A 21,860-nucleotide genomic window follows, 5' to 3' on the forward strand; every position below is an offset into this window, starting at 1 on the left:
GAAGGGGAAACAATAATTGTATGATGTATCTATGTGTATGTATATCACACAATCTATTTGTCCGGTTTGAAGGACCAAAAATTATTATCAATTGCATGCAGGAGTGCTTCAAATAAAATTGGAATTATATTATTTTTCAAAGATTAGAAAGTTCTCAAATTAGCAACAGCGATAACTGCGGAAGTAAATTGCTAAATTATACGTTTATTAACCCTGCACCATTCGGCGGCACGGCAATTTTGCCGGAGTACATACACTATTACGGATAATACTATCAAGTAATAGTGCAGTGCTAATCAACATAATTACCGGCGTCTCGCCTCCACATTTTGACTTTGTTGTGTTTTTATATTATGTATTTATGTTCTGTGTCAATGTTAAGGAACTTCCTCACGATATGACATGAGTATAATAATATACCTTTTTGAATTTCAACTACCAATGTGTTATCTAAGACCAGAATTTTCAAATTTTTAAAAAGAGATTGCGGTATTATTCCCGTTGCTGAAATTATGAGTGGTAAAATCTAATTTTTTTCTAAACACCAAAGATTTCTCATAGCAACGGAGAGCTCTAAATATTTATTAATTTTTGTGTTATATGTCTGTGTTATATTGTGTGAATTTGGAACAGCTATATCTAAAAGATACGCTTGCTTTTGTTGTTTATTTAAACTAATGAATGTCAGTTAAAACTGTTCGATCAAAATATAATTTGTAATTATCACTTTCCAAACAATTTTCTGGTGTATAACTATAATGTGGTGGTGTATTCTTTAATAAATTTAATTTAACAGCTAAATTCATGTGTATAATTTTAGCGAATATATCATGACGTTTCTTATATTCGCTTTGAGCCAAAACAGTGCAAGAAGAAATAATGTGTTCAATTATTACCCCTGGTACGTGTTAAAATTTGAATTCTTTCAGGTTGTTTATTGTAGTTGTAGTCGAGCTCAAAGTTACAAAACAGAATTCTTAATGGATGTGGTAACTAATTATGCAATGCCAGCTTATCTACAGCACTTTCACATTCACATTTTGCTTTCAAATCATTTTCCACTAAAAGCTTCACTCAAAACTATTCGAATTTTTTGGACGTACCTAATTCCAGAGCGAACTATTCGTACTCTCTGGAGTACCGCCGCCGTGATTAAAGATATTTATTTCGTATCATGGTACTGAAACGTTTCGACTTCCTTGACTTTTCCTCGATGAAACTTTCTTCCCTTATTTGGTGCATTGTTGGTTGCCAAAAATAATGAGAAAAGAAGTGCTTATCGATCCTACGTTGCGTTTTGTTTATAATTTAATTTAATTTGGTTCAACGAGAGGCCGTACCTTCGGAAGATTTTCCTAAAATTGAATTAAAACGATTGAACACACTTCACTTAAATTTGATTGAAAAAGAAATCGTTTCTGGTGGTGCTTGGTCCCAACAAATGATAGAAATAATTAAATTAATTTAATAACAGACGTTGGTAGACATTTGACTCAAGTAGATTTGACTCGCGGTCCGCGAATTGGAATATGACTCATGAATAAATGACTAAGCTGGGCAAATACAGACGTTTTTGGCGCGAACAGCATTATACGAGTTTGAGCTGCGAACTATGTGATCCGATTTAGATTTGTCTTGTTTCCCCAACTAAATTGAACCCGACGCGATGCCCTGGAATCTCATAGATCACACTGGTCTACTCCGGTGGTTGAAAATAAAAGGGTTCTAACAGGGCCAAAGGGTACCTCTCTTCACGTGTCAGCTGGCCTAGTTTGGTCACTGTCCCCCTTGGGGGTGACGGCTAATTTTGTGCTCTTACGCTGGACCACAGCTAATTGAATGCGACGGACACTGGCGGTAGCTTCCCGAACTTGAGACTCCAAGACGAAAATAATGAATGACAATGTTTTATAGTAATTGTATAATAGTTCGCCTTGGCGAAAGCACGTTTCCCTAATCGGTAAATGCAAGAAGATCACATACTTGGCGACAAAGAATTTAATTCCAGATTCTAAAGAGTCACGTGGTCATCAAATGCTCAAAGAAAATAATATAATCTTTATTTTAACACGATAATGAACCAATGTTTTGTGAATAATTAAACCGCGACTACTATTTAAGTACATGAATTAGAAAAATAATTTACCTTGTAAATGTAAAGTACGTGGTAACAAAATGGCTACTGGAGGTATCGAACGTACCTCCGGCTACTTTGGAGATCAAACCCCGAGTGAATCAAGAAAAGCCTCGTTTCCTGTCCCGCATTCGGTTTTATCATTTTTCCAACACCCCACTTTCGCAACTTGACCAAAAGGACCAATCAGCTCAGTACGACTTTACTTGTTACTCCCGCCGATCGCGACACCTTTTCGATATCTCCAGAACTTTTGAAATAACAGTTTCCGTTTTCCACCATAATTTTTAAATGTTGAAATTTAGACTTTTGTTAGGACCAGGCCGAATGTACATAATTTGTTGTTGAATTTCCACTATGAAAAAGGACACTAAATTACTGACTATACAATCATAAACATCAGCATCAAGAAACAAACAGAAGTAAAAATGAAACAAATTAATATTATTTTGAAACCTAAATTGGGCTTGAAACGCTGTTACACAAGTGCCATGTCAAGCAAATAAATTCCGTTGATCTGCTACTTCTAAAAATTGTTCTGCATTGGTAAAAAATAAATTAACCTAATGAACATTGATTTGATGGTTCTCTCAATTTGAAACGTGCTAACATCAAATTCATTAATTCAATTATCCCCTGATTTTAATTGGACTCCCCAAATTGTCGTACGAATAATTTTTTGCAATGTTTCTTTTCCCATGAAAATATGTACATTACTTTTGTGTTGCGTCTGAACCGGACGCGTACCTGCATTTTCAAAGAGAGGCCAGCAAAAATAGAACAGTGCGGAGTTGTGTTTATCGTGAATAATTAATAATAACTTCATTAGTACAAATGAGACTGGATTATTTACTTACAGTAATGCTTGTCTTGTGAAATTCTGTGACAGATATGTTGTTCATTGATTTTTGGTTATTACGTGGGGGTCACTCTTCAAGTTTGTAGAATCATTACATTAGGTACTCGTCAGTAAAACTTGGCGTATATACCGTTTATTATTAAGTAACTAAAGCGTAACGATACAAGCATAGGTAAGTGTGAGGTGTGGCTTCAATCACGTTAATAGCGATGATAAAGATGAAGAAGTTTTGCTGAAACTCCGATAAAAACCATTGCACATGGTAAGCCCATCACTTATTCGTTCTCATTTCCAAGATATGGTAGTTAAATAGAGCGTGGCAAATAAATTTAAAATCTTAACTGCAAATAAAATAAATATTGGGATTTAATTTGCACAACAAATACAACAAAATGGCGAAAAAGAAATATTTTATATTGATTCAGGAGGCACCCAATCCGGCCCGAAGGATGAGAAAATGATTTTTGGCAGAAAAAGGGTTTTATTGTTTATCCGGAAATTCTAGGGATACTGCGTAGCTGTAATAATAACAATTACAAATTATATTTTGATCGTACAGTTTTAACTGATATTCATATTCAGCATAACAGACCAGACATTATTATTTTAAATAAACAACAAAAGCAAGCATATCTTTTAGATATAGCTGTTCCAAATTCACACAATATAACACAGACATATAATACAAAAATTAATAAATATTTAGAACTCTCCGTTGCTATGAGAAATCTTTGGTGTTTAGAAAAAATTTCGATTTTACCATTTATAATTTCAGCAACAGGAATAGTAGATACCACAATCTCCTTTTAAAAATTTAAAAATTTTGAGAAAACATTAGTGGTTGAAATTCAAAAAGGTATATTATTATACTCATGTCATATCGTGAGGAAATTCCTTAACATTGACACAGAACATAATACACAACAAAGTCAAAATGCGGAGGCGAGACGCCGGTAATTATGTTGATAAGCACTGCACTATTACTTGATAGTATTATCCGTAATAGTGTATGTATTCCGGCAAAATTGCCGTACCGCCGGGTGGAGGTGGGATAGTCTACAATAGTATACCATTATCCAGAATATACAGGGTGATTAATCTTTAACTGCCGGTGGCAAAATTGACCTTTAAATTATGATTTCATTTTCATATTTTGCAGACCTAATTTATTATTTGTGATGCACATAATATCAAAAAATGAAATTTATAAGTTAATAATGTCAAATTTTGTCATTTTCTCAATTATTATTAGTTGTTTAATCAGATCTGTATATTTCATAGTTCTGTCTCAATTTTTAAAGGTCATTTTGCCACCGGCGGTAAAAGATGAATCACCCTGTATAAGAGTATATACGCGTATAAAAATTGTCAAATAATTAGTAAGTTACCCCAATTAATTGTTACTTATTCATAATAAAGAAACAAAAATTATGTTTTGTTATTAAAGTACCATCATCATTGTCATTGTACACAGATCAATAAACATCCAACAGGACCATTTTGAGACAGTAGAAAAATAGAAAGCTGAGCAGAAGTTTGCATTTATGCACGAAAGACTTTTTCTGTCGAACTGGAAAAACCATCTTCGCAACTTTTCAGTGGTTTGTTTAATAAAAATTAATTGTCCTTGTAAATGTGAAATACCAGAATCTGACGTCCTTTTCGCTACCCAGGAAAATGTTTTATTGAATTTGCAATTTTTCAGACCACGGAAATAGTATATTATGTTATGAGGAGCAAAAATGAAGTTTTATGTGCTGCGGCTGGTAGATTGGCTGCCGAACGCAGTGAGGCAGACAAACCAGCCAAAGACGTTTTGACGTTTTTGACGTTTTTGATCAATATTTAGGGTCAACTTCAAAAATGGTTTCTCAAATATTTTTTTCTTTTGCACCTGTTATTGTTTATGCAGCACTTCGTCACATTGGTATCTTGTTGTATAACATATTACAGTTATGTTGGACGTATTTGTAAAAGCAACACACGCTATCAAAATCATGCTCAACTTCATTCATATATTGGGTGATTCAAAATGATTGTGGCCAAGTATGGCAACTATGTACGAAAATGTATGTGGCAACTGTGTGAATGGGGTAGTGTTAATATTTGTATAATACACTCCTGGACAGAAAAACCCGGACACTAGAATTTTTTCATTTATTAATTAATTTAAGATTTAAGAAAGTGAACAATAATAATAAATGATAACAAAAACTTTTATTTATAACAATCGACATGTGTAAAACTGATTAGAGAATTGGAAGAAATGTGTATCTCCCTTGTATTTTAAGGTAAATTTAAAAAAATCAAATTTTTTTAAAGTGTCCGGGTTTTTTTGTCCAGGAGTGTATTTCATAAGCGTGGATTTGATTTTTTTAATTCCATTGCACATTGATTTGACAACTTTCAAAATTGCACGCCTATGAACTGTCAAAGAAATGTCAATTCAACCCTACCCACACAGTTGCCACATAAATTTTCGTATATAGTTGCCATACTTGGCCACAATCATTTTGAATCACCCAATATACTTTCGTGTCTATAAGGCCGTCTCATTTGAAATTTTTGACCTGTGTAGCCAGAAACATTTCATCAGAGCATTATGCAGAAATCATGCACTTTTCGCCGGAGACTATGGTGCGATTAGATCTCCATAGAGTTTGCCGCGATCTGCATCAATTCTCGAGCCGTGCGATGCATTTCGTACAAATTTTGTAAAGAACAAAATTTGCTAAATTGCGAATTTTTGATAATACTTTTTTTTTACAAATTTGCTTATAATTTTTAACGGAAGATAGCAAAATTTTTTCTTTAGAAAATTTGTTCAGAAAAATTAGATCTTTTTAAATACCTATGCCAAAATATAGGTATGTTGCTGGAAAAAAAAAAATTTGATGAATAGAGACATCGAGTTTCGCTTACCCTGTACATACTTCAGATATTTGCTAAATATAACAAAATTATAAAAACGTGAATAAGAGTAGCAAAAGATTGCAACTTACAACTGTTTACTTTTTAACACTGAACGACCATCTATTTCGCAACGAACGGCTTGTTACATACCACAGTGGCACCGGTTAAATATTAGATAATAATTTGGGTTTTTTTTTTCGGTTTTTTAGGGATAATTTAGTTATTAAATATTTCGTGTACCTAATTGATAAATAAAAAAATTGATTGACTCGAATAAAATCAATAAGGTCGTCGAATGACATAAATATAGTAGTTTACTTAATGAGTTCGTGTGTAAATCGGAGCTTTTTTCTCACAACTGGACCATTATTAAATGTGAGTGAAACGAGCGTTTTAAAGGCCCACGAGTGCCAAAAAAGGCCCAATTTATAGTATTTTTACCTCTAATAGAAATATTGACTAAAATCATAAATTACACGAACAAAGAAACATTTTACAAACCACTTACAGGTACTTACAGTTCAGGTAAGAAACCGGTCATTGTTGCCCGTTATGTGCGACCAATTTTTGTCTGAGGTTATTTAATATCCTACCATAAATTACCGGGTGGAGTGCTTTAAGATCTGTTTCTTTGTTGGTGTGATTTATGATTTTAGTCAATATTTCTATTAGGGGTAAAAATACTATACACACCAACGAGTTGAATACAACGTTTTTTTCTTCAACGAGCCCCTTTTAAAGGCTCCAAATCGCTTAAAATCTTTAAAATTAGTTTGACGTTTCGTTTTGACAAGTTGTGACATTTATCAAAATCCGTTCATACAGGAGAAAATTCTCAAATTCTGACAGTGTCGAACAAAAAAAATTGTTATCAGAATGTGTATACAACACAAAAGCAAAAACTTGCAAGGGCAGTATAATTGAAAAGAGTTTAATCACAATAAGCCGAAAGTTGACTTTTGAGAAAAGAACAAAAACAGGGCGATTTTTAACTTTAATTTCACGTTTATCGACGTAACATTTTTTTTATACAGGTATTCCTTTTCAAAGTAATGATGTCATCATCTATTTTTTAAATAGCAACCTATACTTATTCGTCATCATTTTGATAGGTCTTGTAACTGTCAACATGACATTTTTATGTAAGGCATTTAAAAAAGCTTGAGAAAAAAATTGTTTTTATTATTTTTATAATACAATTACATAATTTATAGTGACAGGACAATTACCGGTTTTTTCGGTTTCGTTGCTAACTTACTAAATAGACCAACAGGTGGCGCCACGGTCAGCGTCCGAAAAATAGTTACTTTTCGCCCTCTTGTGAGTACGTAAAATTGTTTCAAAATTAAGTCTTACGTGTTGAAGCTGGTAGTTTGGCTTCCGAACGAAGTGAAGTTGTATAAATAGCTATACAGGGTGTCTCAAAATTCGCGAATTCCGAGCGTGATAGGGAAGGACCCAGTGGAGGTCGAAATATACTTAGAAAAAAACTTCGCTCTTCCTGAAGAAGATATAAGCAGTTTAATTTTGTTCAATACATAGCAGCCTTTATATCCACAGTCACAAAATACTATTCTACTTACGCTGCCGTTCCATTTTTAAGAAAAATTACGATCACAAAATTTTAAGATTTTTTTTACTCCAAAGTAAAGGTATTCTTCAAAAAAATTGTTTTACATTATTATTTTCCACAATCATCTACACCATAAATAAAAACTTTTCCGCCTGTATTTGAAGAAAACGCACTTCAAACAGTGCACCTTCAGACCAATGTATCTTTGTGGGGGGAGTCCCGATTTTTTTTAATTTCCATATTTGGACTACTGAATTCGGAATTCGCGAGGCACCCTGTATAGTTCAGAAAAAAACCACAAGAGAGCATAATATATCATTTTCTAGAGTAAAATCGTCGTAAATATCGTAATGAACTGCTTCCAATTCTATTCTTCTTGCAAGTTTTTTGTTTTTGTTTTATGTGCACATTCTAATTATAATTTTATTAACGTCATTAGACGACCTTAACGATTTCGTTCCAATCAATCCTATTCAAATTATTCAGATTTGCATTATTAATATATTTATGATATACAGGAAGGAAAACGAGTATCGTTGTATGTGACTTAGAAAGCTTCAAAGGTATCATGATAAATGTATTTTCTTGCAGTTCAGTACATACAGTAAATTAGCGTTTTGTTAAATTGATAAATCACATACTTTTATTTCTGTTTCCTAATCTCCGCAGAATAAAGGCTGTTCTTAAGTAAAATCTGAAGCCTTGTTTCACCGACGAAACGTTCCACACCATTACTTTTCATTTTATAATTTTCAAACACACTGTAGATACTGAACACACACTTCTTAGAATTCATTTTTACATCCTATTGTGCATTTCATCATCAAGATATGCACGGGTAATGCAGTTAAATGAAAGTTGAGTGCATATTGTGATGCGGCGCCATCGTTCGCATCCCGGTTTGTTCAGAGTTCTCCGCTCGCTCACTGTTCGGCCAATGAGCGGGCTCCGTTCGTGTGCGACCGATGTTCCGCCCAATTTCGTTCACGCTCTAAACGTGTTCGTTTCGTTCACTCCTCTACAAAAAAGACTGCGGCTCCGTAATACCGATGTGGACAAAAAGACAACCTGCATCTAGAGAGACAGGACCCAACAAGCTATTTCCAGAATCACTCCGGCCTCGAACAGGCATCGGTCAACGCTTTCTGTGGTAAGATTTGTTCAAAGGTGAAAGATTGAAGTTGATGGTTTGTTGGTAGAGTCGTTCGCTGATGTCAATCCAGATCTAGTAGTGGGACAAGATGAATACATAGCCAAAGTTAGAAGGTAAATAAAGATAAAGCAGTAAGAGCAATAAATCATCTATGACAATTCAAGATTTGAAGAAATCGTGGTGGAACGTTGTCAGAAACCTTGGCTAATTGGGTAAAACCATCGAGAAACTGTCACAAGTTATGTGGCCGTTCATCAAACAGGTACCCACTTGTGCTTTAAATTAAAAGAAAATCAAAAACATCTTGTTTCAGTTGATTGAATTGAAGAAAAGTACATATACTTATGATCCCGACGTCTCTGGTAGTCTATCTTGATAGTTTCTTGTTTTACAACATGCTATTATTTTTTGCAGATGATGATTTGAGGAGCAAACGTTATTTGAACTATTTGTTTGGTTTACTCGCCAAAAGAGAACTGTCCGAAGATAATGTTTCGGCAGAACTTCAAAATATGATCGTCGCCGGTACAGAAACGTCAACGTACGCTTCCTGCTTCACAATTCTGATACTCGCGATATATCCTGAAGTTCAGAAGAACGTCCAGAGCGAACTTGACTCGTTGTTTGGAGAGAGCCACAGAGATCCCACTATGGAGGACGTCAAAAACATGGAGTATCTGGAGAGAGTTATCAAAGAATCGCTGAGATTCTTCCCACCAATTCCTTTTGTGATGAGGAAAGTGGACGAGACCATCGAAATAGGTACAAGTGATGTTTCTACAACTTCTACTAACGCACTTCCAGATTCTCAAGTGTTTCCAGCTGGATCAAACGTCATCATTCCCATGATGAAGATCCATATGAGACCTGACCCGTGCAGTTTCGATCCAGACAGATTCTTACCAGAAGAGGTGGAAAAGAGCCATCGTTGTGCTTATATGCCGTTCAGTCACGGACCCAGAAATTGTCCAGGTAAATGACAACTGTCAAGAACAAGTTGCGACTCCAATTGAGAGTATTTTAGGTTGGAAGATTGGAATAACAGGGATGAAGATTACTCTTTCCAGTCTTCTTAGAATCTACACGGTAAAACCGGTTTTCTATAAAACTGTAAAAGAGATTGAACTGGATTATGCCGCTCTGATGATGCCCAAAGATGAGTGTCAAGTTTTGCTAAAAAAGCGGAAAAAGTAGGTCGCACTTGTAATAGGTTAGGTTGTATATTGTAATTGCATCTTGGTCAAGTTCTGCCAAGCCAAGCAGTAGATTCTAAGAAACTTTTATTCGGAGATGATTTTATCTATATACGTAAATAAAAATGTAAATTAGGATCTCCAAAAGTTCTTCAGCGATTGCTTTGAAATAGAGGCGTGTTGTTATGTTGTTATTATACCGTGTGAGCAACAAGTACTGATTGAGTTGGCAATAAATTCTGGTGATTTTTGGTGACTTTTATGTCATGTTCCAACGAGAAAACCATTTTATTAATAAAAGATTACAAAAACCAAGACGTTTAAATTTGAAATGTATACCAGGTGTCAATATTGTCAATAAAACAAACCGAAATAGGTACAATTCAGTCTTGAAAATTTTATGTAAAATTTTTTTTTGCCAACTGAAATAGTTATTGTTACTTACCCTGTATAATATTACTCCTGTGACAGGTAAGAACATGCTTTTCTTGAACACCGCCATCTGTTATACGTAAAAGCAACACACGCTACCTAAATCATGGCCAACTTCATTCATATACATTTTCGTGTTCATAAGGCCCTCTCATTGAAATTTTTGACATTTGAAATCGGTCTCCATGGTAGCGTCACTACCTTAAATATCCTATCCTGGAGTAAACTATCCCATTACAATGTGCTTAGAGTAGAAATATTGGTAAATATCCTCATCGTCTATTTAAAATTAACTGTTTGCAATTTTACTCTACTTGCAAGTTTTTATTTACGTCATTAACGACCTTAACGATTTTGTTCGAGTCAATCATCAATTCAGATTATTCAGATTTGCATTATTAATATATTATTAATATGGAAGAAGGAAAACGCATATTGACTTATATTATAAAGTTTCAAGGCTATCGTGTTAAAAATATTTTCTGGCAGTTGGACGGACATACAGGAGATTAGCCTTTTGTATACAAGAACGTCCAGAAAGACTCTCTGTGCGGAAACAAATTAATTTTATATTGACTTCGCAGCACCGAATCCGGCTCGAAGGACAAGATAATTGGATTATACTATCGTCTAGAATACAAAAATTGTCAACCATTTAGGGGGTTGTGATGCTGATAATCCATATGTTTTGATTTTATTATAATATGAGAAGAATTATAGTATATTTCAAACCAAGGTAAGAAAGTGCTTTCTTACAGACCGCAGGCAAAGATTATAAACCGAGCAGTAGAGGAGGTTTGTAAGTGCCCAAGGTCTGCAAGGGCACTTTCTTAACAAGGTTTGAATACTATTTTCTTCCCTACCGGCACAACTTCGTTGAAAAAAGTCAAAAAAAGATGGTTATATTCCTGATTAAAACGAAAATTTTGAGAATTGAATAGTAGGCTGGGTTATTTGTTTAATTAACTTGTCATCGCATTTGAAGATTTGACGTTTGTTCGAAAATTTGATATAAACAGAAGTTGTAGTACCTACCTAGCTTATCTGTTTATTTTCCTGATTATATGATTGATCTACCGACTTGCTTTATTGAATTGGCTTTCATTTATCAATAACTTATTTCACTTTTGACACTTTTGACATTTGTATTTTGGTACAGTTTTACCATAAACATTTCATGATTAACTTTCTTACCTTAGCGAGAAAGTTGAATTTTCTCACCTCAAATGAGGTATCCACAGCCTACATTTCTAACCGGTAGGGAAAATAGTATATTTCAAACCAAGGTAAGAAAGTGGTTTCTTGCAGACCGCAGGCAAAGATTATAAACCGAGTCGTAGACGAGGTTTGTAAGTGCCTAAGGTCTGCAAGGACACTTTCTTAACAAGGTTTGAATACAATTTTTTTCCCTACCGGCACAACTTTGTTGAAAAAAGTAAAACAAGATGGTTATATTCGTGATTTAAAACGAAAATTTTGAGAATTGAATAGGAGGCTGTGTTATTTGTTTAATTAACTTGTCATCGCATTTGAAGATTTGAGGTTTGTTCGAAAATTTGATATAAACAGGGTAAAGTAATCTACCTACCTAGCTTATCTGTTTATTTTCCATATTATATGATTGACCTACCAACTTACTTCATTGAATTGGCTTTCATTTATCAATAACTTATTTCACTTTTGACACTTTTGACATTTGTATTTTGGTACAGTTTTACCATAAACATTTCATGATTAACTTTCTTACCTTAGCGAGAAAGTTGAATTTTCTCACCTCAAATGAGGTATCCACAACCTACATTTCTAACCGGTAGGGAAAAAATATTTTTCACTCTCTCCACTCATTTAATTTGTCTCTATTTGAGCGCATTAGGCAGAAACTTAACTAGAGCACTACTTATTAATTTATTTAACACATTGCATGACATTATTAATGAATTTATTAATATTTTAAGCTAATGAAGCAGGAATGTAATTAGAGCAGTTTAAATAATTACCACTTTAGGTGAAAATCATTATCATTACTTTGCTCAGGTTTTCTCTCAATCGCACCATTTTTGAAATTGACCTATTTAGTTATAAAATTTATTAGCATACCTAGTGTATATTATCTTAAAATAAATTGGTTTTAACCCAGCATTTTTATTTATTTGTAAAACATACCATTTGATAAAACGAATTTAATTTACGTAGGAAATCAATTTTTTTCCATAATCATTGAATTTCAGTGGTCTTTGCTCACTGAAAATAGTGAGCAAAGATGGCAATTGAATCACTAATGAGGAAATAGGTATTCATGCACCAAGGGCGTTACAAGGATGATTACGCCAAGAGGTTCCCTTCTGGAACAAATCGCCCTGTGCGGATCGAAGTCACTCTCCCCTTTCGGCCTGGTAAGAAATTTAGCTCAACATTTTCTCCCCTTTCGGGTGCAAGCGGTACCTCAAATTAAAACGCACGTGTACGCGAACAGGTCGACGGACAGCGAACGGTGGCAGCTCCACCCCCACGCCGGATCTCCTCCAGGTCCCCAAAATCGCCAGATTTTCTAACACGAGGTTCTCAGGCTGGTCCACGTCCTTCCCTTCGTCGGAGCCGAGCCTGTGCGAGGAGGGTCACAGAATCAAGAAGTGGTACTCTGGAGCAGACCCCATCCAGTCGTCCCTGCCGCCTCCAGAAGGACAGCACTCGCCAGCAGTTAAACAGCCATTTGGTTTCAAATTCAACTCATTGTAATTAAGTCATTTTCGTACAAATCGTTAGTCCATTTATAACTTTATTGTCAAAATTTATTATCATTACACAAACCTGGTTTAGTTTTATTATACAGGGTGGACCATCGTATGGCATTTTGGAGATTTAACCTATTTCTAGTTGTTAAAAAAAAAAATAAACTTACAGGTAACAATCTTCAATTAAAGTACTACACCATGGTAATTTTATTTTTTTGAATTAAGTTTCTAAACAGCTTAAGGGGACGCTATAAAGTGAAAAAATTCAGAAATTCAAAAATTTTTTTTTTAATAATTACATTTAAAATATTATGGAAAATGTATTCCCGAAATTTAAAATTTGATAGGAACCTTTGATTTTAAATGAATTGAGATTTTGTGATTTTTGTCGGCAAAGTATAATGGATTTATTGCTGTAACTTCTGTCCACAACAAATTTGCGTTCACAATGCCCGCTGTAAAGTATTACAACCAACCATAAATCACAAAAGGTATCTCTGACGAGCCGAGGGTAGACTTTATTTCAGGGGCGGACTTAAAATTTTTTTGATAATCGGATTTAGATAAAATAAACAAATAGTTGATTTTTAATTTATTTTATTTTACATTAGATGTTCAAAATGATGACCTTCCTGTTCGATGCAAAGTCGCAAGCGTCTCTTAAAATTTGCTTAAACGGTAGCCGCAACATTCAGGTCATTAAATTCGCGGAAGGCGGTAATTAGTCTTTCCCTCATAATATCTCTTGTTGTCGGTCTCTCCCGGAAAACACGTTCTTTGATGGCACCCCATAAGAAAAAATCTGGTGGTGTAAGATCAGGTGATCTCGCTGGCCAAGGTATGGGTCCGCCTCTACCAATTCAATTTTTGTACTTTGTTTCACGTAAAGAAGACACTAATGATTTAAAAATTTGATGATTTGGAGCACGGCTTTGCGGAAACCTCGCGGCGTAAGTTTCAGCGGCCAGAGTAGCGTCTCTGCCACATTCTCCAAAAATTAGTAGCATATCAGTATTTTCTTCAAATGAATATTGAAAAGGCATAATTACTGTTCAGAATTAATTTCACAAAAACTACACAACTCAAAAGCACGTCCAGACTGTTGGAAGTTCAATAATAAACTAAACATTTTGTTACAATCAGGTAAATTCTTAAAATAACAGCAGGCAGGTAAATTTTCAAATAAATCCTTTTTCCTAGTACTTAACAAATCTAATAAACCCAGAAAATACGCTTGAGTAGATAAGATTTAAATAGTGGCTACTTAATTCCTGTATTACCGACGAAGCGAGCTACACGTGGCAGAAAACGAGCTAAGAGAGTGAAGTGGAAAAGTAGTAAAGGTATAGAAAAATAAGAGAGATCAGCGAAGCAAGCAAGCAAGAGATCAGCGAAGCAAGGTAGGAAGAGGCGGAGCGGTGTGGGGAGGAAGGAAACACCCAAGAAGAGAAGGTTAAACAAACGGAAAACGGCGATATAAAACGGCGACATCTAGGAGGTAAAGAGCAAGCCTATGAGCGAGGGAAGCAGAAACCGATCTTTTAGCCAAGGAAGGGGGGAGGCGTCCCAGGAAGACAAGAAAAAAAGGAAAAGAACGGGAAAAGGGAAGACAGGAAGACAAGAAGAGGAGGAGGAGGAAGAGGTATTTGGGACAAGTAAAAAAACCGCAAGGTCACCGGAAGTGGAGAAGAAATTAGGCAGGGAAATGGAAAAGATATTGGAAAAGCTGGAGGAAGTGAAAAGGGAAATTACAGAGGAAATAAAGGAGCTGAGAAAAGAGAATCAAGATGTCAAGAGAGAAATAGAACAACTAAGGGAAGAATTTAAGAATAAAGAAAAGAAATGGGAGGAGGAGAAAAACAGCATGTCTGAGAGAGTAGCATGGCTGGAAACGAAGATGGAGAATGAAGAAAGAAGAAGAAGGAAAAATAACATAGTGATAACGGGATGGAGAAGTGAGGGAAGTAGCAAGCAGCAGAGCAGAGAGGAAGTAGAAAAGTTTATAAAAGAAAACATAGGGGAAGCGAAAGTTAAAGATTGCTACAACATAAACAAGGACCAAATACTAGTGCAAATGGAAGAGTGGAGTGGGAAAGAGAAGGTAATGAAGCAAAAAGGAAAATTGAGAGGAAATAGGGCAACAGAGAAAATATTTATTGACAACGACCTCACAAAGAAGGAAAGGGAAATACAGAAAAAAATACGAGCCATCGCCAGAGAAGAAAGGAGACAAGGGAAAGATCTAAAAGTTGGGTACATGAAAATAACCATAGAGGGGGTGCAGATGAGATGGAATGAAGAAAAGGGGAGACTGGAGGTTTTTCAGTAGATGTAGGAAGAGGAGAGGGAGGAAAGGGAGACAACGGAAATGGACAAAGGATAAAGAAAAGGGTAGATGGACAAAAAAAAGGGAAAACGGAAGGAAAGCACAAAGGGGAACAAGAGAAACAAGGTACGAAAGGGAGGAAAGGAGCAAAAGTATTATATTGGAACGTAGCGGGATTAAGAAAAAGAGGGGATGAATTTTGGGACTATGTACGACAATTCGAGGTAGTGGGACTGGTGGAGACGTGGGTGGAGAAACAGAGCTGGGAAAAAGTAGAAAAGACGCTACCGAAAGAATATAAATGGGAAGGACAATGGGCAAAAAGAGAAAGAAAAAGAGGGAGAGCTGCAGGGGGAATAATAACAGGGGTAAAGTTGGGAATTGAAGAGAAACAAAAAGAAAAGGGGGAAGAAGAGGGATACATGGAAAGAAACGTTCATATAGATAACGAATGGTGGAAAATAGCAACAGTATATAGCAAGGAGATGAGGAAAACAACAAGACGGGTCGAGAACACAATGAAGATGGACAGGGAAGAATGCATGCTGTTAGGGGGTGATTTTAACGGGAGAATTGGAGAGAGAGGAGCCAGAAATTGGGAAGAAGAGAAAGGGGATGGGAGAAGAAAAACGAAAGACAAAGTGGAAAATGCAGAGGGGAAGAGGCTGATAGAGTGGATAGAAGAAAATGGATGGGAAGTGCTGAACGGGAATAAACGAGGGGATGAGGAAGGGGAAGTGACATACGTAGGCAGCAGGGGGGAAACAGTCATAGACTACGCAATAGTAAATGAGGCAGCATGGGAGAGAGTGAAAGAGTTCAGAGTGGGAGAAAGAGTGGACTCCGACCATCTCCCTCTAGAAATTACCATAGAGGGAACGAACCAAGAAGAAAAGGAAAAGGGAGAAATGAGAGAGGAGGAGAAGAAGGTGATAGTAAAAGTGTGGAGTGAACATGGAGTGAGAGAGTACAGGAGGAGACTGGAGGAAGCAACATTCAAGGAGCAGGAAATAGAGAAGATGGTGACAGAGCTAAAGGAAGTGATCGAGAAAGCGACGAAGAAAAAGGAGGTGATAGTAAGGGGAGCGAAAGGGGCAGGAAAGATAAATGGATGGTGGGACAGAGAATGTGAGCAAGCAAAGAGGGAAGTGGTAAAGGCGCTGAGAGGATGGAGGAGGAACGAAATTGACAGAAGCAGATTCCTAGAAGCGAAAAGAAGATACAGAGAGAGATGTAGAGAGAAGAAGAAGCAGAAGAGGGAAAGGGAGGAGAAAGAGATAAAAGAAATAAGAACAGAGAGGGAGGTGTGGAAATACATAAACAGAGAGAGGAAGAAAAAGGAACCTGTGAGCGAGGAAATAACAATACAAGAATGGGAAGAGTACTTCATGAGACTGCTGGAAGGGAGGAAAGAAGAAGGAAAGGTGGGAACACAAAGGAAAGAGAAGCAGACGGTGATGGAGGAAACAGAAATCACAGCGGAGGAGGTGGGAAGACACATAAGATACTTGAAAAAGAGAAAGGCACCGGGATGGGACGGGGTGCAAAATGAAGCGTGGATGTATGGGACTGAAAGAATGGTAGAGAGAATGGTGGAACTGATGAATGGGGTATGGAGAGGAGAGGGATTCCCGGAGGACTGGAGAGAAGGCGTAATCTGCCCAATTTTTAAAAAAGGCGAGAAAAATAGAGCGGAAAACTACCGAGGAATAACTCTCCTGAACACGGGGTATAAGTTGTATGCGTCTGTTTTGAGCGAAAGGATGAAGAGGGAAATCGAGGAAAAGGGAGTGTTGCCGGATAGTCAGGCAGGGTTCAGAAAGGGAAGGGGTACTGTGGACAATGTGTACATCCTGGACCATTTAGCAAGGAACGAATTGAGGAAGAAAGGGGGGAGGATGTACGCATTGTTCATAGACTTCAAGGCGGCGTTCGACAAGGTTGACAGAGTGAAAATGTTTGAATGTATGAGAGAAAGAGGAATAAGTGAATGGCTGGTGCGGAAGGTCGAGGAGATATATGCGAGAACGAGGAACAAGGTGAAGGTGGGAGAGAAAGAGGGCGAATGGTTTGAGACAACAAAGGGAGTGAGACAGGGCTGCCCGCTCAGTCCCCTGCTGTTCACGATATACGTAGCGGATGTGGACGAAATGTTGAAGAAAGCGCAGGCGGGGGGGGTTGTAGTGGGTAGGGAGAAAGTATGGAGCCTGGCGTATGCGGACGACATGGTGATTGTGGCAAAGAGTGAGAGAGAGATGAAAGAAATGATGAGGAACCTGGAAAAGTATGTGAGAAAGAAAAAGCTGGAAGTGAATGTAGAGAAGACAAAAATGATGGTGTTCAGCAAGAGAAAGAGGAAGAATGAGGAGAGCGAGTGGAAGTGGGAAGAAGGCAAGATAGAAAGAGTGAGCGAGTTTAAGTACCTGGGCTACACCTTCAACGAGAGAGCCACAGTCAGGGCGCAAGTGAGAGAGGTAGTGAGGAAGGCGAACAAGGTAGTTGGATGTGTGTGGGGAATAGGAGAGAGAATGTGGGGAGGCGAGTTCGGGAGGAGAATGATGATGTTCGAGAGCATGGTGGAGAGCGTGCTGATGTACGGAGCAGAGATATGGGGATGGAAGGAACGGGAGGAGGTGGAGAGGGTGCAAGAGAAATATTTGAGATGGGTGCTAGGAGTGGACAGAGAAACACCAGGGTACATAGTGAGGGAAGAGTGCAAGAGGAGCAAGCTGAGAGTAAAAGCGGGAAAGAGAGCGGCAAAGTTCGAGGACAGAATGGGTGGAAGGGAAGAATGCAGGATACTGACTGAGTGCTATAGAGAAAAGAAAAAGAACGCGGATGAGAAGGAGAGAGAGAAGTACTGTAGGAGGAACGGGTATGCCAGAGAGGAAGTGGAAAGAATGAGAGCGGAAGGAAGATGGATGTGTGCGGAGCTGAGCGAGAGGGACAGAGATACGGACAAGCAGGAGAGAAGGGAGAGAATCAGAGAAGCGAGGTACAACAGGGAGTATGAAAGGTGCGTGACAGAGGATGTTCCGGTGTATCTGGGGAGAGAGAGCACGAAAGAAAGGAAAATGATGGCGAGATTTAGATGTGGGAACGAAGAGAGAGAAAATAAGTACTGGATGGAGGAGGAGGAAAGAATGTGCAGGATGTGCCGTGAGGAGAGAGAGACGATCGAGCACATGTGGAGAGGATGCGGTGAAATGAGAGAAAGGGAGGAAAAGGAACGGGGAGAAATACTGAACGAAGACGGAAGAGAGATAGGATGGATGAAAGAGGTATGGAAGAGGAGGGAAAGGATAGAGAAGGAGAGGGGTGGGGAATAAAAGAAAATGTAGGTTAATTTAAAAAAGAAAAAGAATGATTTTGGAATTGTAAGTTTATTTAGAACTGTAAAGTATAGGAATCCTTTAAAGCCCGTAGGGTAAAATAAAGTAAAGTAGTAATGTAGTGGCTACTTAAATTTTCAACTAATCTTGCTTTTACCTGGATTTCAATAAGTGGGTAAAATAACTAGATAAATGTAATTTGTCTTCAATGCTTAATATTAAATGAGTAAGCAAAGCTGTTTTAACAATGTTGCTTTCAAAAATTTAAAATAGAGAGTTTTAAATTCCATAGAAGATTTAAGTACGGGCCTGGATCTTATTACTCATAGCTCGTGTCGATTGTACCTCAGAACCACTTTTACTGGGGACAGTTGTAAATCAGCCTGACACAAGTTCATGAGGGTTGTCATTTAAGAACTCGGCCATAAATAAAAGTGTTTTCCATTACATTATTTAATATTTCGGTTTATTCAATCACTATACCAATCTAAATTCCGTTTTGCATATCATCATAATGTACGCACTACGTAGATGCAGTGAAAGAAAAAAAAACTGATAGCTTTAATAATTTGATAATAAATTGCTATCAAAATCAACTTTCACCACAATTTTGTTTTCTAAAAAATAATTATGCCATGTTGTAGTATCAAAATTGAAGATCAATTCCTCCAATTTTCATCTTTTTTGGACCATTTTAAATAGGTTAAATTTAAAAAATGCCATACGATGGTCCACCCTGTATATGTCAATAATTTTTCTTTTCTACATTTTGTTATAATTATCTTTCATTTTATTTTTATTATAGCGAGGTCTTGAGTAAGTTTGTTGTCATTCATCCTCTCCTTCGGTTTGCGTTCCAGCGGTGCCGTCTTCAGTCAATTCCTGGTCACGACGCTAACGCCCAAATCGTGGTAATTGTTCACTTTAACTACTTCTGGAATTTTCGCGTTTTTTCTGGCTAGACAGCCTCAGGGCGTCCTCTTAAATCGTGCCCCACCATTCAAACCTTGTGCAAATGCCCTTTTTTTTCTCTCTTGTTGTGTTTCAAGGTCGCGTCAAGGTCGCGCCAAGTCTTAGTATAACTAAAGGGTAAGGAGAATTTTCATTTGCACAAGGTTTGACTGGTGGGAAACGATGTAGGAGGACGTCCTGAGGCTGTATAGCCAAAAAAAACGCGAAAATTCCAGAAGTAGTTAAAGTGAACAATTACCCAAATCGTTATTTTATTCAGCCATCGGGCCAGAGTAAAAATAAATAACGTAACAGTCAAGGAGGTTAAAGTAAGAGGAGGGAAAGCCAGTTTGAAAAAGTGATGCCACCCGCCAAATCGTGCAGAGCCATAAAAGGTTGCTAAACAGGGGTGGTTGGTGGGGATGGTATCAGTGGCCTATAAAAGACAGATGCATTTATTGTCATTTGTAACATAAAGTACATGAAAAAAATTAACAAAAATAAAAGAAGTAAATTTATAATTCAGAAAAAACTGTAAGTACATGACGGGGCGCACTGGAGCATTTGTTGTAACATAAAAACGCTTACCACGTTGTTGCGGGGGTTAAAGGAACGCCACTGGCGCCAAAGCGATGCGATACCCGGTGGACGATTGGCATCACTTTCAATGCATTACTAGCATAGGGCGCTTTCCCTCCTCTTACTTTAACCTCCTTGGTAACAGTACATATGTACAGTTTACGTTAATATAACCTCATTTTTACTCGTCATTTTGATTTATTTACTTTAAAAAAGTGATTTGAATGCTGCCCGAAATTTCAATTCCGCAACTCTTTTTTATGATCATGGAAAAAAAGAGATTCAACACGCATGAACAAATGTGCATTTAATCACTTGTCCGGTTGGGGCCCTCGCCTACGGCTCGGATGCCCAACTTCCGCCCGCGTAATGAAATGCACCACTTTGCTCACTTGTATTGAAAAATAGCTATTTTCCCTACACGGCATGTTTTTAATCTCGGATATCGCCTCGATAAAAAATCCTATGCCTAATAACACACACAGGAAACTGTTTATCTGGGGTCAGTTCGCTCATTCGTTTTATATCAATGGCCCTGTGCTGTTGGAATGTGCTTTGAAGGTACAACTTAACATTGCCATTATGGATTACCAGCATCACAACCTTCTAAATTATATTTACTATCCCACCTCCACCCGGCGGCACGGCAATTAATTAGTAATGAATTATTAATTAATCTAATGGAGAATTAGAGGGTTACCTTGAGAATTATGCATTAAATTACCCCAATTAATTATTCGTAACTATTTCGTAATAAAAGTACCATTAGCATTGTAGTTTTACATAGATCAATAACTTCCAAAACGAGGCAGTAGAAATGGAGTACGCTGGAAAGAAGTTTAGATTAATACGCTAAGGAGTTCCTTTGTTAAACCTGTTGTATTTTATTGAAGATGACTCAAGTAACTTCTTTGAACGGTTAGTTTTTTGAAGTAACTGATTTATTCATCAGAGATTACCAATTTTCAGAGTCCGACGATCCTTTTGATGTGTTGAGAAAAGTATTCATAGACTTTGGCTACCACCAGTTTACAAAGATTTTAAACGTTTGTTTGAGCTTGGCTAGTTGCTGTATAGTGTTGCTTTGTTTCCATTATTTAATAGAGAATTTCAACAAAGATTTGGTTATAAGATATTCACCAGCATTTATCATTTTCATCTGCGTAAGTAAAAACATGAAAACATTTCTCGGTTTGTACAATTGCAACTACAGATAATGATAACGATGTTTATCTCCATAGTTCTCGAAAAAAGGACTCATTATTTAGTCAGCGAACGGAAATGTCTGTTTTGGTCCATCGACAGCGCCGGCCCTCAAGCACGTCTTTTGATTTTGAAGAATGCTTCACAAATTAATTGCTTCATCTATCTTATTTACGGAATTTCAGCCGCTTGCAGCATTGTGATGTTACCAGTTTTTGGCAGTCACAGAGAATGGATGCTCGCTGAATACGTTTTTGACCGATATTTCGGATCAAGTTCGAATATTTTATACAATATTACATTTTCTTTTGCACCTTTCTTTATTTACACATCAATTCGTCAGTGTGGCAGCTTGTTGTACATCATATTGGAGTTGTACTTGCAAATGTTTTTGATCAACCAACACATTTTGCAAATTTGCGATGACAAGACTGTTCTTGAGAAGTTGACGTGTGAACAACGTGTCCGACACGAGAACGA

The 21,860-nt window shown here is 37.0% G+C and overlaps 2 protein-coding genes across 2 annotated transcripts; both read left to right on the forward strand.

Annotated features, from left to right (window-relative positions):
- Positions 1-9,053: 9,053 nt before the first annotated feature.
- LOC138129501 (cytochrome P450 4C1-like) lies at positions 9,054-9,826 on the forward strand. Its single transcript, XM_069045793.1, has 3 exons — positions 9,054-9,394; positions 9,437-9,604; positions 9,657-9,826. The coding sequence occupies exons 1-3, from the start codon at positions 9,145-9,147 to the stop codon at positions 9,824-9,826; spliced, it is 588 nt and encodes a 195-aa protein (XP_068901894.1). The 5' UTR covers positions 9,054-9,144.
- Positions 9,827-12,553: 2,727 nt separating this feature from the next.
- Positions 12,554-18,644, forward strand: LOC138129428 (trichohyalin-like). Its single transcript, XM_069045721.1, has 4 exons — positions 12,554-12,650; positions 12,731-12,989; positions 14,535-15,306; positions 15,540-18,644. The coding sequence occupies exons 1-4, from the start codon at positions 12,554-12,556 to the stop codon at positions 18,642-18,644; spliced, it is 4,233 nt and encodes a 1,410-aa protein (XP_068901822.1).
- The last annotated feature ends 3,216 nt before the right edge of the window (positions 18,645-21,860 follow it).

Source organism: Tenebrio molitor, chromosome 4 (genome assembly GCF_963966145.1).
Source record: "Tenebrio molitor chromosome 4, icTenMoli1.1, whole genome shotgun sequence".
Lineage (NCBI taxonomy): Eukaryota > Metazoa > Arthropoda > Insecta > Coleoptera > Tenebrionidae > Tenebrio > Tenebrio molitor.